Source organism: Lichenostomus cassidix, chromosome W (genome assembly GCF_008360975.1).
Source record: "Lichenostomus cassidix isolate B80296 chromosome W, HeHo_3.0, whole genome shotgun sequence".
Lineage (NCBI taxonomy): Eukaryota > Metazoa > Chordata > Aves > Passeriformes > Meliphagidae > Lichenostomus > Lichenostomus cassidix.
Genome location: NC_139510.1, coordinates 19,935,489 through 19,953,522, shown reverse-complemented (window position 1 = coordinate 19,953,522; position 18,034 = coordinate 19,935,489). Strand labels below are relative to the sequence as shown.

The following is an 18,034-nucleotide window of genomic DNA, read 5'->3' as shown; positions in this document are numbered from 1 at the left end:
TAACGATGTAATCACCATAGCAGAAACATGCTGGGACAACTCCGGAATCGATGGCTATAAAATGATGTCAGGGTTTGACCCTGACTAAATGCCAAGCACCCCAGCTCTCTCCTGCCGCAGACGTGCAGGAGAGGGGAAAGAAAAAAAACTGTTAAACATACACCAAATTCATAAGTTAAATGAGATAGGACACTGATGGCAGGACGCACAGAACAGAAAAAGGGCAGACAGGCTCCAAACTTAAAGTTGCAAAGTGATTTAATTACCTAACGGAGTCGGAGGATAAATGAGAGGCAAAAATAAGCTTTTCATACACCATTTGTTCACTCACCCCCCTCCCTCTTAAGAATCCTTTTTCTATTCACCCCCCTCCCTCCTTCTAACCAACAGCTTGGGTAGGGGGCAGGGTATGGGGTATTTTCTTAGTCCATAGAGCAAGTCCATAAATCTATTCATCACCACAATTCTTCTACTACAAATGCTGTTTATCTCTGCTTATCTCTCTTTCTCTCTAGACAGTTTCTCTGCTCTCACCCCCTCCCTCTTAAGAAGTCATTCACCCCCCTCCCTCTTCCCAACCCAACAACAAACACGGGCAGGGGGCAGGGAAAGGGGTTTTTTCTCTGGTCAGTCCATCAGGGAGAGGGGTCCTCTACTTAGCCACGGGGTCCCTCCCACGAGAGACAGTCCTCTGTGAACTTCTTTGGCATGGGTCCAATCTCATGAGCAACATCCCGCCCGAATTCTGCTGCAACATGAGTCCTCTTGTCCATAGGGTGCAGACTCTTCCGAGCCGAGGCCAGGCTGCTTCCATGCCAGGAGCAAGGCCTTTCCTTCTCTTGCAAGGCCTTTGCAGCTTTAACTCTTTACATGAGACTCCCACTGGATCACAGCTTTCTTCCAGGCATCCACCTGCTCTTCTGGAGTGGGCTGTGGGTGGATTTCTGCACTCCTGTGGACTCCATGGGTTGCAGGGGGACCACCTGCTCCCCCCATGGTCTTCAGCACAGCTAGCAGAGAGTTTTCAGCTCTGGCACCTGGAGCACCTCCTGCCCCACCTTCTCCACTGACCTTGGTGTCTCCACGCTATGCTGTTCTCCCTTCACATATTTTTACCTCCTCCTTCTCCTCTAGCTAAAAAGAAGCGCGTGCCTACCTTGTTTTGATTTCTTCTTAAATATGTTTTCACAGCGGCGTAACTAGCACCTCTAATTGGCCCAAACTTGGCCAGCAGCATGTCCATCACTTTCAGAGCCATCAGAGATTGGCCCTGCTAGACTTGGTGAAAAACTTCCAGAACTTTCACTCAGGACACACAGGAGCCATCTTTGTGCTACTCCCCACCCCTCAGACACTTCCTCAGGCCTACTACAACAGCTTCTGAGGGGTTTAAATCTCTCTTAGATGTTAAAGATACCTTGCTGATGTTCTGGGCTAAGCAAAACCACCACAAATGGTCAGAAGGGAGGAGAGGCAAGGTTTGCCCTCTATGTAAACCAAAAATAAGAGGGATTGACTGCACAGAGCTGTCTTTGAAAGACAGCGATGAACAGGTTGAGAGCTTATGGGTGAAAATTAGAGGCCAAGCTGTTGCGTTAAGAGTAAGAAATTTGGCAGAAAATATAGCGTTCCAGCTGGTCCTCAGAGATCAGAGAGACTGGGTGCGGTTAGGCCTAATTTTCAATTACAACCAATTTGGCATTTTAAGTCTGGTGGCGTTCTCAAAGAACCTTCACGAGTATAGATTGACCAATAGTGTAGTGTATTGAAGCTACAGAAATGCAGTTTCAGAAAGGCACTAGCTGTGATAGCGCTCTAATACCTTTGGACTAACCCAGGTAATAATAACAACAATCGTATGCAGAAGCATCCAAAGGTGTCCCCGCTTGGGAGGAGGGAGAAGAGGGCAGCCCATTAACTGTCTCCGAGGTCTTTTGGGAATTCCTCTTAACTAGGTGAAATGTCTACCCTCCTTACCTCTAGCACAATCTAAGAGGATAGCTGACTAATATAATCATATATGTGGTAGCATGTACTTCATTAAGTTTATTGGCATACTCAGGGGTCTGCATCTTGATACTTAAATGACCCTTAATCAGGCAAAGGTTACTTTTTTGGCCAAGGTGTCCTTCAAATTCTGGTCATAAGATTTTGTTCCATTCTGTGCTGTTCATCAGAGCTAAAAGAGGACTATCCTAGCTGCCCAGGACCCCCTCCTTCGGCCAACTTGTCCTTTTTCGACATCAGCTATGCGGATCTCCATCCAGAAAGATAACGTGGAGGATAAACAGTGTAGGCCGTATACTCTTTCCTGGCTCTGTGGTCATCATCCCACACAAGCCAACAAAGGAAACCTCATGGTTTGTGTCTACTATAGGCCGCCTGATCAAGAGGAGGAGGAGGTTGACACGAGAAATCAGCCAAGAGAGGCAGGAGCCGAGCGTAGCTGAGTAACGGCCTTCTCTTCTGGTCAAGCTGAAGCGCAAGGTGGAAATGCATAAGTAGTAGAAGCAGGGACACGTATCCTGGGAAGAATCTAAAGATGCTGCCCGGGTCTGTAGGGATGGGATCAGGAAAGCTGAGGAACACCTGGAGCTGAATTTGGCAAGGGATGTGAGGAATTATAAGATGGGATTCCAGAGGTGCGTTAGTCAGAAAAGGAAGACTAAAGAAAGCATACGCCACCCACATACCTCCCCCTTCCTTTCCCTGCCAATAAATAAGCCAGAAAGTTTAGTGACAAGACACACAGAGAAGCTGTGGTACTCAGCAATTTATTTCCCTGTTTTCACTGGCAATCACTGTTCCCACATCTCTCGAGACCCTAAACCTCAAAGCAGGCATTGGGGGAACAAAGTCCTTCCTATCATGGGAAACAATCTGGTTTGAGACCACCTGAGGAACCTGTACATACATCAGTCCTGCACCTGGGGAGGAACAACCCCATGCACCAGTATATGCTGAAGGCTCATCGGCTGGAAAGCAGCTTTGCAAAATAGGACAACATGCCCTTGCTGCAAAGGTGGCAAAGGAAATACTTAGCCTAATATAGAGGAAAGCAGGGTTTATATATGTTACAAGACAGTTGTGTAGACCATTCAAAGTGTTCACTGTCCCCGGGGATGCAGGGCACCGCAGACCACCCTTGGGCAGCTTTGGGAGCTGAGAAAGGAGTGGTCAAATAGAAAACCCAAATTTATTTGCACTTCAACCATTCTTGTTTCTTTGAGCTTTTGGCCCTTCCACCAGCACGGCGCCCGTCAGTTCTGGCCTTGTGGATTCCCTTAATCTTATCAAGATAAAAGGGGGCAAAAGGAATCCTTTTGCCATTGAGTGCAAGAAATCGCTAGTAATATTAATGACTTATGAGAAGTAATTTGTATAACCACTCCTATCCTGGAGAATGTAATGAATATTCATGAATTTTACCTATAACACTGTGCCTTTGGAGGTACTGGTGTGTGTGTTTGGTGGAAACAATTCCCACACGTTTGGTGCACTGAATAAAGCAAATACCCACTTCTCTGACTTGGTCTCTGAAGTGTCTCTGAGCTCGATTGGGGCGAATCAGAGCACTGCCTATTTTTCTAAAAGCCTCCTACTCAGCTTAGCCCAAATCCTACTATCTTGAGCCCTCAAGCCAGCAGCACCGAATGCACACTTTGTATTGTATTTTCTCTCAGGAGGTGTGCAGCTTAGAAACGTCTGCAATTTAAGTGGGGCTTTCAGGGAACTACATAGAGAAACTTCTGTTGGTTCTGCGAAATGTCCTGAGAAGTTAAGGCCAGACCTGCCCTGCCGTGGCCAAAGCAATCATTTGACTGGAGGGAGCAGCACCAATGAGGCACATGCACCTTTGGGGTGGACTTGATGTAGTAACAAATTACAAAAAATAGTACTTGTAGCTGCAATAACAACTTCTACGACCTCGTTGCCCGCCTTCAGGATCGCAGCACTACACGGGACAGATCCCTCCGCGGACCCAAGGTCGGATCCCTCCACGCCCCGAGGATACCAGCTCGACGAGGGCGGACCCGCAGACGAGGCGGAGACAAACAAAAACGACAGACGAAACAGCCAATCCAGACGCGGTATCCGCCGGCGGCGATCCGGCCGCCCAATGGGCGTCGCGGAAGGCCTGGCCGAGTGGAGGAAGCGCGGGGGCGACAATGGGCGTTGTCCTTGTCTGACGAGAGTATCGGGGTGCGAGCCGTCCGGTCTGGCGGCGCCAGTATTGTCTTCGGAAAGATCATCGGCAAGGCGGTTCAGCGGTGCCGTCAGCGACGAGAACGAGGAGGTAGACGCGGCTTTGCTCTGTGCGCGGTTCTTTCCTTCTCCATGACCCTGAGCCGAGGACCCGGTGTTCGGTACCTGGGAGCGCGTCAGGGCGGGTGGCGGCGCTGCTGCTGCGGGTGGGTGGAGGGACGGAGGACGGACGGGGCCTCTCTGGGTTGTGGCGCTCTCTACTGCACCATCCCCAAAGCTTCTTGCGTGCCCGCCCCCCACCCCTCCAGCTGCCGCGGCGCGTAGTGGTTGTCAGATGCTGTCCGGACTCGCCTCGGATCCCACCTCCACCGTGTCGTGTGCGCGCGTAGAGAAGGGCCTCCGACGATAACGCGTTTCGTGTCAGCCGCAGATGTTTGCCGCGTGATGTCCCTTTGGTACTGCAACTCGTGCAAAGTTTGCTGCCGAGGAATGGTGGTGGTCCTACCTCGTGTAAGATGAGAGTTTTGAAAGCTTATTTTAGGCACGCGCGGTCACTCTGCTGGTGACTCCGCGCGCGCGTGTGCGTGCGTGCGTGCGCGTGTGCGTGCGTGCGTGGGTGGGTGTGTGTGAACAGTGAATGAGTAGTGACCGTAATGAGTTGGCTCTGCTTAGGAGAAATGCAGGTCTTCATGTGTTATTATATAACATTGAAAAGGTTTCACAGCTGCGCTGTACAAGGCTTTGGTTCTGAACCCCCAAACTGGATTATGAGGGCAAGGAATTACAGCTTCTGTTTTTTTCTAAAAAAATCTAGAAAGTGGTCATCCTGCAGGCTGCAAAAGCTTTCCAGATCTTGTTTCTGTGGGGAAGTGGGACCGTGATAACAGCATGCTTGCAAGGGTCACGGGTGCTGGTGCTGGGAACGAGAGCGAGCTGCTTAGACCGGGGGGGGGCGGGGGGGGAACAATGCAGCCGTTGCCTACGTGATGTTAACTTTAAGGTAATATCCCGTATGATGTAGTTATTAAAATGCTGAAGGTTAACAGGGTTGCCTTCTGCTTTTAAAGGTAGGGTTTGCATGCAATGTAGAAGACAGACTTGTCCTATGCACTTGCAGGCTTCCTGTGATTATGCGTTTGTTCAATGCTTGAGCTCCCTGTACCATGGGAAGTGAATGGCTGCTGCTCTTCCACTTCACTAAACTCTTTGCTGATTCAGTTAAACCATTTGTCTCCTGCCTCTGCGTGGAGCACATCCAATAGAAGAACTGCTGAGGAAACAATCAGCCCGATCTAAAACATACTGGAGGTTGTTAATGGCAAGTAGTGCCCATCTCCTTCACCCATCGTCTTGCATGCTGTATCCTACTACTGCAGGGGGCTCTGTAAATATGTTGTATTTTGGGTATAGAAAGCATTGCTATCGTGCAAGAAGCAGCAATGTTCTGGGCTGTGTTGTTTGGGGTATCGGGTAATCTGCTTCTGTAGGACTTTGGTGGGGCAGATGGATTTGCCTAAACTGTTACCTTTCTCTGAAGCCAGTTATGTTTTAACTGTTTATTCTTCCTCCAGTGCCGTGTGTTCCATGATCTTTCACCGCAAGCCGAGACGCTTTTCCTAGCCATGCTTAAGGAGCCAATTATCGGGTTGTCTGAAGCAGGAGATTCTGGTGAATCTGTAAGTACTGTGGAAGCTGTCTGTACGCTAAACTGTACTTGTAATTAGTTTCTCATTTACTAGACTCTTTCCCATCCCTCCCTTTCCCTCTTGACAGGGCACAGTAGGCTATGTTGGGTTTCCTGGCGCTATAATCTTTTGCCTCTAGCTTGTAATGGAGTTGAGCTTTTTGACTAAGAGCAGTGATATAAAGCAGTGCTTATCCCTGGTATGTACTTCTGGTGCAAAATACAGTGGCTTTTTGGAATGTAGTCCGGTGCCTATCGTTATGGTGTAGAGAAAGAGTAGTACTACTTTTTACCAACATGGAGAAGAGGGCTTGGGGGTTTTGGCAGGTCAGGGGTGAGGAAGGGCAAAGGTTGTTGAGAGGTGCTGGATGCTTTGCTTTTAGCTATGAAAGTCCAGTTCAAAGACTTTGTAAACCCACACAAAAGGCAGCCTAAAGATTATTTTCCACCAGGATTGCTTATGCTGCACGAAGACACAGTGGGGGCTTTAATGCAGAGACAAAGTCAGCTTCTGTGGCTGTTTTGAAGCTCGTTGCTGTTTAGCTTAAAAAAATTACCTAGCTCACTTTTGCCCCTATAGTGTACATAATCAGTCTTTGTAGCTTTGCTTGGAAAGCGTCAGTTGCTGGCGGTCGGACGGACATTAATTTGAAGCGCAATGGTTGAATTGCTAGGAATTAGCTAGTTGCTTTCTCTGGGTGGTTCTCTGCTCTTGTTCCTTCCCTTCCTGCCCTCTCCCCTCTTTGTTCCTTTTTTTTTTTTTTTTTTAAACTTATTTATGGGTTTGTACTTCCTTCTCCAGCTTCTTGGGCATGTAATGATTGTTGGCAAGATGTGTGTTGCTTACCTGGGCCTGACCAATGGATTCCGGATGGTTGTGGATGAAGGGCCCAGGGGTGGGCAGTCTGTCTCTCACATACATCTACCCATTCTGGGTGGCCGTCAGTTGGACTGGCCACCTGGTTAAGATATTGGCACCGCAAGAGTTGCTGCACATGTACAAATTGCCACTGAATGGATTTCATCTGTTGCCCATCAGTCTAGCCGCTGTCGATGTGTAATTTTTTGTGACTTGCGTCTGTGGAAGGTAATAAAAGCTTTGAGCAGCAGTTGCACAATAAAGATTTGTCATGGGGATATCATCTCCGGTCTTGCGCGTCTTACTGAAGGAAGTAGTTCTGCAAGTTCGAACGGTGTCTCCCTGGAGTGCAAGTATGTGGAATGCTTCAGCCTGATAACAGCGTTCCATTGATAGTGATTTGCCTGTGCATTTGAAGTGTGACGCTGAAAGCTCTTAGCAGTCTCCCATGTCTTATAGGAAGCAAAATCTTAGCTCTTTGTCAGTGGTACGCAAATGTATAGAAAGCCGTGTAGGCTGTTGCTAAAACTGTAGAAGATACTGTATGTGAGGCTACAGGCATGCTATCCAAGGGTTTTTTTGGCACGGTGCAATGTGTTGGATGCATCTAAGTCCTTTATGAATAGCTGTGTCCTAAGGTCCTGTTGATATCCCTTTTTTGTTGAGGAGGCATACGGTAGGAGGAAACAATGGGTCTGACTGGCAGCTGTGGTGCTTCCATAGCACAGCAGAATCTCTTTTGTCAATTTGGTTTAGCTGTCCTGGCTCGGTCCCCTCCCATCTTCTTGCCCACCCCCAGCTTAATGGACTGTGGGGGTGGGGGTTGTTGGAGTGACAGCCTCCATGCTATCAGAGCAGTGCTCCACAGTAGCTGAAACATTGGTGTGTTATCAACACCATTCTAGCTACAACTGCAAAGCAGAGCATACTGAGGACTGCTATGGGGAAAGTTACCTCTATCCCAAGCCAGACCCAAACCAAAACTACATTTCAGGGAGACAGCAAAATTCAGTTTCCTTTAACAGCTATTAAAAAAAGGGAGATGGGCATTGCAAAACAATGCGGTCCTTTGTTGCCCTTGAATGCTATGTTACTGCGGCATATGAGGCACCCACTGAAAGGAGTCTTCATCTCTTCAATATCCCCAAGTAATCGTGTGAAGTTTGGTGATGTGGGCGTGTAAGTAACCTGAGGACTTCACTTTTATTTAATCCTCCCAGGGCTTAGATAGAAATGATTTACCTGAAGTAGATGGAAACTGCACTCGTGCAGTGTTTGTTTACTGAATGACTGAGGTAGGTAACATCTATTGTTCTGTCTGTGTACCGAGAAGGTGTTACCACTGTTGGCAGGGGTGGGGGAATTTTGGAGAAGCTAGGTATGGCTTATACATTCCAAGAGACTGGGTGATTGCTATAGGCTCTAGAAATCTGAGGTGCCTGGTGGAATTTTATGTCTCACCTCGCAGGCAAGGTTGACAACACTTTGCTCCAAGGCAGAGAGAGCCAAAAGTTATGAAACCAAGATCCACTGTTGAATCGTAGGATCCTAGAAAAGCCCAGGTGGGAAGGGACCTCAAAATATCATCTGGTCCAGCCTTTTGTTGGAAAGGGATCCTAGATGAGGTTATCTAGCACCCTTTCCAATCACATCTTGCAAACCTGGCATGGGGAATGCTGTGACTTGTGCTATTGTCCCTTGTCTTCTCCATGTGGCTCCTTGAGAAGAGAGAGCCTCTCCTCTTTGTAGCCTCCTTTAAGTCCTGGAATACTGTGAGGAGATTCCCCCTGAGCCTAGGCAGGTGCCTAATGTTTCGAAAATAATTCCTTTCTCTTTGCTAGCCTTCATGCAGCCCCTAGGTGCTTTTAGATGTTCCTCCACAGCTTTCAGATCATGCTGAGGCCATTTGTCCGAGAACTTAGGACTTGGGCTTATTCCATGCTGCTGTAAGTAGTCAGTGTTACCGCTTGTCTTCCTGCCAACTATGCCAATTTGTGCAAATGGGTGTTTTAGGTTGCATAAAGAATCACTGGCAAAGGTATCGGCCAAAGCAGGTTTCATATAAAAGTGAAAGCGCAACAAAGTTTGTATGCAAGGTTCATTTTACTACTACTAAATGGTTAAGATACACAGAGAAAAAGTAAACTAAAATCAGTCAATCTAAAACCAAAATCAACTCAAAAATTATCTATGTGGCTGCTGGTTTGGGGGGAGGGAGGAAAGGGTAAGGATAAAAATTAATAAGGAATACCCTCCCGCTCAGTCTTCTCCGTGTGGCTCCCTGTTAACAAAGAGCCTTTGTCCTCTTTGTAGCTGCCTTTTGAGAGCCAGAATACTGTCATGACATTCCTCCTGAACATTCTCACTTTCAAGGGAGAAAAGACTCAACTCCTTCAGGCTTTCCTCATAGGGCAGGTTCTCCAGCCCTTTGATCATCTTCATGGCCCTCCTTGGGACCCTCTCCAGTTTGTGTGTGTCTTTTTCTGAATTGTAGGGACCAGAACTGGACACAGCACTCCTGATGCAGCCTGCAGGGGTGACCTCTGTGAGAAGAGGCCAGGGTCTGCCCTGTGAAGGACACAGCTAGTTCCTGCCAGCTAGACAGCGGATTCCCTGAGGGCCAAAGCTGAGCAACTCAGTAGAGCTGGTGGCATCCCTGTGTAAGCATATTTGAGAAAGGGCAAAACGCTGTCCAGGGCAGGTACTTCCCTGCTGCCCTTAGATCTGGCAGGTGGCTATGTCATGAAGGATTTTTTTCATCCTATTTTCTTCCCCTGTCTTGTTGAGGAGGGGCTGTGAGAGTACAGCTGGTTGGGCCCCGGCAGACAGCCAAGATCTGGCATCAGAAAGCCTAAAAGGCAGAGGCTTCCATGTAGAAGTAGAAAGGGGTTTATTGTTTTGAGACTGATAGTGACTGGGGTAGGAACAGGACGTTTTGGAAGTAGCAAAGTCCATCAATATCTGGGGTTCCAGTCCCTTTGAGGGGGGGAGAAAGTTTCAATGGAAAAAGCCTCCTTTCTGAGCAATAAGAGGTTCTTGTGAGAAAAAGGATCTAGTCTCCATTTTTTTCTCACTTGGTGATACAAGCGGCAAAGAATTGGAACTCCTGCATTGAAAGAGACGCCACTGAGCAGATCCCATTTGGTGCTCTTTGTGTGTGTGTGTTTGAAACCCCAGGACCAGCTATAAAGAGGCCATGAAGGATATGTGAGGGTGGTCTGGCTAACCTTGATTAAGACAGGGCCTTAGGGAAGGCAATGCTTTGAGGATATAGGATATGCAGGGTAAAAGGACAATAAGTAAGGCTGGCAATGTCATTCCCAACCCTTTTGTTTGAGAAGGATTCGGACGGATTGTTGATTTAACTGAAGTGCAGGCACCAATCCGTCTTCTAGAACTGCAATTTCAGCAGCAAAGGACACCCAAAGCTGAGAATCAGGCACCAATGATGCTGCACTGGGTGTGGCTGAGATGAAATTCATTTCCCCATAGGAGCTCTCACAGTGCTTTGCTTTGCATTGGTAGCTAGAAAGGTATTGATAACACACCAGTGTTTTGGCTACTGCTGAGTAGTGTTGGCACAGCATCAGCACTGTCTCTCCAAGATTCGGCCCCCTCATCAGTAGACTGTGGGTGGGCAAGGTCTTGAGAGAAGACACAACCAGGACAGGTGTCCCAAACTGTCCACAGGGATATTCCATACCGTATGACATCAGGTCAGATATAAAAGCTAAGAAAAGGAGGAGGAAAAGGGGGCATTTCTTATTTACGGTGTTTGCCTTCCAGAGCAACCCCACTTCCCAGAAAGTGGCCAGAAAGTGCTTGCTGATGGGAAGAATTATTAAAGAAAAAAGTTTTTTGTCCTTTCACCTCTTCACTTTTTTGTGTGCAAACTTTTGCTTTTACTTTAGTAAACTGCCTTATCTCAACCTACAATTTGTTTTCCATCTTATTTTCTCTCCTCTCTTCAGCTGAGAAGGGGGGAGTGATAGAGAGGCTTAGTGGGCACCTGGCATCCACCCAAGGTCAACCCACTGGAGTAATTTTTATTGCCCACTGTGGGCTGAGACAATGGCAGTTATATATCTTGCATGGTATAGTAATAGTAGTTATTTAGTAGCAAGCTCCTGTGCGGGACATGGAGTTTGTTAGGTGCACTGCTTATCTCTTTGTTTTATTGAGTTTGGGAACCTGTTAATACAAACAATGGCTCTGTGCTTTGCTGTGACATTGATGGCATCGATGGCTTTGTTGTGCTAGGGAATCCATTTTCTGGGGACAATGAGGGAATTCATCTCCCTCTCCCTACCCGGGATTGATGTGGATGGTTTTAGAATGCAGGCTTCCACGTTCCTTGTTCATCCCTATGTAAGCTGTTGAATACCATTAATGCTATTAACTAATACTGTTGGCACACTATGGGGTTTGTGGAATCTGGTGCCATCCTGGTGTAAGACAAAACAAACTGCAGGTGAGGAGATACTGAAATGTGTCCTGAAGCGGCTGGTCCCTGGGTGGCAGTGTGTGTGGAAGGATTTGTGCAGGTTCCTAGAGTGCTTATCACGTCCCATTGCCTGGGACTTTACACCTGAACAGGCAATGAACCCTGGCAAACTGGCGCGTCACCTGATAGAAGGGTGCCTTGCCTACCCTGATGAAACCCAGCAGCTTCTCACCCTGTACTGGGGCCTGACCTGAGCCTATCGAGCCACAGTTCAGTACTTTCAGAGGACTGTGGCTGAGGCAGCGACCCTAACTGCATTTGAGGACACTATGGCTGAGATAGGGACCCAAACAACAACTACAGTAATTGCCCCCAGTAGTGACAAAGAAAAGGTGGATAAGGAGAGTCAAGGAGTGAACAGCTAGACTCCTTTTAATAGTCCCATATGGCCAGTGCAAAAGTCTGGTGGAGGGTGGAGTTTAACAGTAGACCATTGTGGCCTGAATGAAGTAACGCCCCCACTGAGTGCTGCTGTACCGGATATGTTAGAGCTCCGATATGAACTGGAGTCAAAGTTCACTTTGCTGCACTTGGCATTGTCAATGCATTTTTCTTAATTCCTCTGGCAGCAGAGTGCAGACCACAGTTTTCTTTTAGGTGGAGGGGTATCCAATACACCTGGAATCGACTGCCCCGGGGGTGGAAACACAGCCCCACCATCTGTCATGGACTGATCCAAAGTGTACTGGAAATGGGTGATGCCCCTGAACATCTACAATACATTGATGACATCATTGTGTGGGGCAATAAGGCGGAAGAAGTGTTTGAGAAGGGAAAAAGAATAGTTCAGAATGTTCTGAAAGTTGGGTTTGTCATAAAGAAAAGCAAGGTCAAGGGACTGTAAGGGTTGATCAAAGAGTTGAGTTCTGTCTCAACATTTCTTATCAGAAACTACAGGTGCAGGACTTACGCAGAGAATGCTTTGTACCTACCCAAAGCTGGTATGGAGCGAATACTTTGCACCTGCCTGAGTTGGTACAGAACAAAGGCCTTGTGCCTGCCAAAGCTGGTACATGGTGAAGGCTTTGCACCCATAGCCCTGACACCCATTGTGAAAAACCTGCCGACCATGCCTCGGACACTCCTCCCTTGGCCCTGTCAAGTGGAGTTTGGCATGTCTCCACAAGAATTAAGGGGGAGCAAAGACGTGTTCCGAGGAGGGACCAGGTGTATGGACTAAGCATAAAAGACAGCTTTGGAGTGACTGAACTCCGAAGATCTTCCCCACCGAAAGATCACATCGATCTTTGCAGAGGCCAAGGAACGCCTACTGACCGGGACCCCAGAGACGACAGACGTCTGTGGACCCGTGGTGGTAGCTATAGCCCCCTTTCCTTCCCTTTCCTCCCCATCTTTTCCCAATTCTCTCTCTCTTTCTCTCTCTATCGCAGGCTGCTTTACGGGCTAAATTAATAAAGTTCCCCTTTGGATTGAAATTTAACTCCCTTGACTTGTTGGATTTTGTGCTTTCTTTTCTTCTTGCACTCTGAGATCATAGCTGGTACGAACCATCATGCGTCTGCTTATAAGTGGACTGTGGCAGGGACCCTCATGGGAGATCCAGTTCTTGGGTGCCAAATGGCAGGATGGATGCCATCATGTGCCTATGGATGTGGTTAACAAGGTAGCAACTATGTCTCCAGCAGCTGACAAAAAGGAAATACAAGCTTTTGTAGGCCTTCTGGGGTTCTTGATAATACATATTCCAGGTTATAGTCTCTTTGTGAGCCCCCTCTATCAAGTGACCCAGAAGAAGAACCATTTTGAGTGGGGCCTTGAGCAACAAGAGGCCTCTCTGTGGATCAAATAGGAAATAGCTTTTGCAGTAGCTCTTCGGCCTGTTCAGACTGGACCAGCCCTGTAAAATATACTCTACACTGCAGCTGGGTCACATGGTCTCACTTGGAGCCTCTGGCCAAGAACATCAGGAGAAACCCAAGGTCGACCATTAGGGTTTTGGGAACCGGGGTTATCAAGGATCAGACAGCTCACTACACTAATGATCAAGGGGTGGAACTGACTGTGGAGGCTGTCACAGAGGTCACGCATGAATGTGAAATGTGCTGCAGTCAAGCGAGCCGCGTGAGTAAAATCTCCTTGGAATAGAGGGCCGTGGCTGGGTTTCCGATATGTTGAGGCCTGGCAAATTGACTATATTGGATCACTGCCATGAACACGCCAAAGCCTGGAGCTACATCCTTATCATGGTGGAAGCAACTACTGGTTGATTGGAAAGATGCCCTGTACACCATGCCACTGCTCAAAACAGCATCTGACCTTGATAGGCACAATTTGTGGTGACATGGTACCCCAGAAAAAAATTGAATCAGACCAAGAGTCTCATTTTTTAAATAATTTCTTAAAGTATTGGGCAAAGAAACATGGCATTGAGTGGACATATCACATCCCATGTCTCCCACAAGCCTCTGGAAAGATTGAGAGTTATAATGGACTGCTAAAGACTATTTTAAGAGCATTAGGGAATGGGGCATGGAAGCATTGGGATGCAAATTTAGCAGAAGGCACTTGGTGGGTTAACACCAGAGGATCTGCTAACTACCTTGCTCCTGCCCAAGCAAAACCCCTACTACTGTGGGAGGAGATAAGCTCCCTCTACTATACACAGTGAAGTGGCTGGGCAAGTAGGTGTGGTTTTCTTCTCTCATGGGAAAAGGCAAACCCATTTGTAGGATTGTCTTTGCTCAAGGAGCCGGGTGTACTTGGGTAATGCAGAAGTGTGGGGAGACCCAGTGTGTGCCTCAAGGAGATTTAACCTTGCATGAAAAATAATCTGTGTGTAAATTGTATGTTGCAGGAAGTAAAGTAGCGGGAGTGACATGAACTGACAGAGAGTCAATTTTACGAGGAGAGAGGAGAGTGCGACGATGACCCAGACAGGGCCGGTGTTGGGGCCCAACAATTGAGTGTGCTGCTTCTCCTGTCCTGAGGACCCATCTTGATGGAATGGAGCCCAAGTTGCGGCCTGTTTTTGAACATCTGTAGGAGTGGAGGAAGCCCATGAAATGGGAAAATAATAACTGTGATAAATACATATCATAATGTTGGCTTTTCGCAAATATTACAATGGATACTATGTGTATAATTTTAATTCTTTTTTTACAAAGGTAGCCTTGCTGTGAAAAATAGCTGTGTAATGATGACTAATGTCTTTCTTTTTGGTGCTAGCTAAGCTTAGACGTAGTAGTGAAATAGCTGTTAGTTTTTGAACTGGATAACATCCAACAAACAGACCCTGCCACTGACATTCCAACTATCAGCACCTGTCGTCTGCAGAAACTACAATCTGGGAGTGATAACAGAATCAATTAAAGAGGACTGCGCATGCTCTGAGGAGGCGGATCTAAGGAGGAGCTAGGCTAAGAAGTTCCTGCAACATGCAAACTAGTTTGGAGAAAAGTTTGAATATGCATACTTGTTTATGAATATACATTAGGCTGAAGGGTATGTAAAGGGTTTTTCTGTCCATACCAGGTGTGCTTTTCGGCTGAATGCCAAGCACCCAGTGCTGTACTTCTGCTTATATCTGTCCCCTATTGTCTTTTATTAAACTTTTAAATCCTAACAGGAGAGTGAACCTTGTTTTTCACAACTATCTGTGAAAGGACAGGGGACAGTGGTTAATTGTTGCGGTTTAGAGGATGTTATAGCAGACCTGACCCTAGAGCGTCTCTACCCAGCCTGGTTCAGTGCCTCAGAGCTCTAAACCCTATGTCCCAGGGTTGGAGACTGCGCTCTCACCGGCTGGGGAGCCATAAGGCTAGCTCTGCTTCGTCTGCTTCCACAACCAGCAGTGATAAAGGAAGCGAGGAGGGTCTATGCCTTGTGTCCATGGAAGGTGTTTATTTGCATGGTGCAGCAGAGGCCAATGACTTCCCAGAGGCAGAGATGCCTCGAGGGCGAAGGCCTCACATGCACAGCCACATGTGGAGCATAGACAACAAGATGGCGGAGGGTGAGGGGTTTTATAGGGAAACAGAGAGGGGCAGGGACAGCACACAGGCCCAGTGACTTCTGGGTACAGGGGAGGTACAGGAGAGGAGTTAGGAGTACAGGAACCAATAGGGGAAACCCGAGGGAGTGGCCAGGGCCACGTGGGGTGGGGGAGGCAGGACAATAGGTGACAAGTACAGTCATTAAGAAAGGGGTGTGGGGAACTTGCAGCTATTATCACAATATTTCCCCATTTTTTACTAAATTAAAGAGGGAAAGGCTTTTTTAAAAACTCATGGCAAATTTTTAAATAACAGAAAATTGTAAAACAACAACATAATGTAAAGCAATAACAAAATTAGTTTTGCTGTGAGTATGGGGAAAACGATGCAGCTGGCTGATTTTGATGTTGGAGTTCAGTGCAGGCTGAATTTTCGGATTGCAGTCATGTTTGTAGTCTGTTTTTCTTTTGCTGGGGCTGCTAAGATGAAGGCAGGGTTTGCAGCAGCAACGGGGTTGTCGCTGAAGTCTTTCTCAGCTTAGGAGAGGGAGAAGACTTTGGACGCAGCGCAGCTCCGCTGGGTGATACACAGCTCTTGCCTGCTGTGGCTCTGCCGGGTCTGGAACAGTTCCACTAGGCCCCAGCACGGCCAGACGGCAGCACAGCTTCAGGGACTGCTCTGGCGCAGCTCCACCAGGCTCTGGGGGCAGTGTCTGCCGCGGGGAGCCAGAGGTGCGGCCTCGCTGGCTTGTCCGAGCCTGCCGCGGGCAACTGGAGGTGCAGCTCCGCTCCTGGCCGGGCCATAGCTGCTTCAGGCTGAGAGGGAACACCTGAGAGGATGGGAGGAGGGGCGGGAACCCGATGCCGAAGGGAACACCCCAAAGGAGAGGGGCCCGCACCCCAAGGGAAACACTCAGAGGGGGAGGGATCCGCAACCGAAGGGAACGCCCACCAACGCGGGGGGAGGGCTACGATGGAACACGAGGGACACGGGGGGCGAGGATTGGGCAAGCCCGGGAAAGTTTCAATGGGAAGAAGACAATATGGCATGCCTGACCATGCGGCTGGCGCCATACTGGAAAACACGTGGAGTCAGCTCGGCTGAGGTTTGGGGCACAGGAAAGGAGGTTAGCAGGGATCTCGAGCTAGAGTGATCAGTTCCAACCCGGGAAAGGGACAGGAGAGACTGAAAAACATACGATCAGCTCTCTCCTGAGGGACAGAGGGGGAACACTAGCTGGTAGGGGGAGGGATGCTGCCAACACGTGGCCAACGCCGTGTTGGGGGATACATGCGGGGGAAGGTGGTTAATAGGGAGAGAACAAGGGTTTTTTACTGCTAGATAACTAAATAAAACAAAACACAGATTAGTTCCTTTTCTCTCTGGCGCGCAAAAGCTTCTCACACAACTGCTGATTCCCCACTCCTTATAAAATATGGCTAACTTTAAAAGAAAAACTTCTCCCAAAATGGGGGCACAAAACATAGGTCTCCCCTTGTTAGAAGTGGGTTTTTTCTTGTCGAGATTTCGCATGGAGCGCGACTCCCTTCACCTCGACAAGACGCCACCCCTAACCTTCCACCTACACCGAGGCAAAAAGAATAAACTAAAAAGAAAAAAGGGACCCCCGTACCAAGCCGACCAGGCCTCCACCGGCTCCCCTCCCAAGGGGCTTTCCAGAGGGCTTACCAAGCACGGAGAATCAAAAATAAAGCACTCAGGATGGTCCACCGCCATTCGGCTGACCTCCTTGAAAAGCACGACTTTTTTTCCAGAGGCTACCGGTCGCCCCTTCGGTCTTCTCGCTGAATGCAAGCTTCTCGTTGGGGAAATGGCTTCCCAAAAGTGACTTCTCCCCTGCTGCAGTTGCTGCTGCAGGGGGACGCTTTCCAGGGCGGCTTCTGCCCCATGTTTGAGTGCCATTTGTTGTGGTTTAGAGGATGTTATAGCAGACCTGACCCTAGAGCGTCTCTACTGAGAAAGATTCTCTGAGCTTTTGCCCCCCTTCCACCAGCACAGGCACCTGTCTGTGGCTTCCAGGGCTGGAGGCTGAACTCTTAATTCAAATTCAAATTGTAGGTAACAGCTCTGGCCTGATGGCTTATTGGCTAAGCATGCATTTGAAACCAGCACAGAAACCGCTGAATCATCCCATGAAGGACCTTCACCTTGGAAGGGGCTTTGGGGGTCTCCAAAGACCACCAGGACATACAGAGAATGCATGGTGCACATGCTAATGATATTACTGACTTCTGAGAAATGATTTGTATAACCACTCCTATCCTGAAGAATGTAATTAATATTCATGATTTTACTTATAACTCTGTGTCTTTGGGGTACTGAGGTATGTGTGTTTGGTGGAAACAATTCCCACACATCCAGTGCACCGAATAAAGCAAATACCCACTTCTCTGACTTGGTCTCTGAAGTGTCTCTGAGCTCGATTGGAGCGAATCAAATTGGCTACCCAGATGGGACCCTGACTCTGCTCGGCTGCCAGATCCAGGGGTAAGCAGACCTCCCAGTTGCGACCCTGAATTTTCAGGGGGAGCTCAGCTGTCCTTTGGCTCATGGCGGGAGTAGACTAAGGACCATCTTCACCAAATTAAGGTATTTGCTACTTTTAAAATAAATGCCTGCAGGTCCGGGGTGCTAGTCCCCGAGGGTGGGTTGAGACTGGGTCTCCCAAAATTAGTCCCGGGCAAGGCGTTGGACCCCGCTGTCAAGAAAAGGTACTTTTAAAGGGTTGGACCCTGGGGTTGGACCCCACTATAGTGAATGGTACCTTTAAGGGGTTGGACCTCACTGTATTACACCATACTGTGATT

The 18,034-nt window shown here is 48.2% G+C and overlaps 1 protein-coding gene across 1 annotated transcript in view; it reads left to right on the top strand.

Annotated features, from left to right (window-relative positions):
- Positions 1-2,249: 2,249 nt before the first annotated feature.
- Positions 2,250-18,034, top strand: part of LOC146425645 (uncharacterized) — a 154,850-nt gene continuing 139,065 nt past the window's right edge. The window contains exons 1-5 of the mRNA XM_085041494.1: positions 2,250-2,292; positions 2,378-2,442; positions 3,946-4,297; positions 4,631-4,716; positions 5,778-5,882. Coding sequence (XP_084897620.1) covers positions 2,250-2,292; positions 2,378-2,442; positions 3,946-4,297; positions 4,631-4,716; positions 5,778-5,882 — 651 coding nt within the window. The remainder of the gene's footprint in view (positions 2,293-2,377; positions 2,443-3,945; positions 4,298-4,630; positions 4,717-5,777; positions 5,883-18,034) is intronic.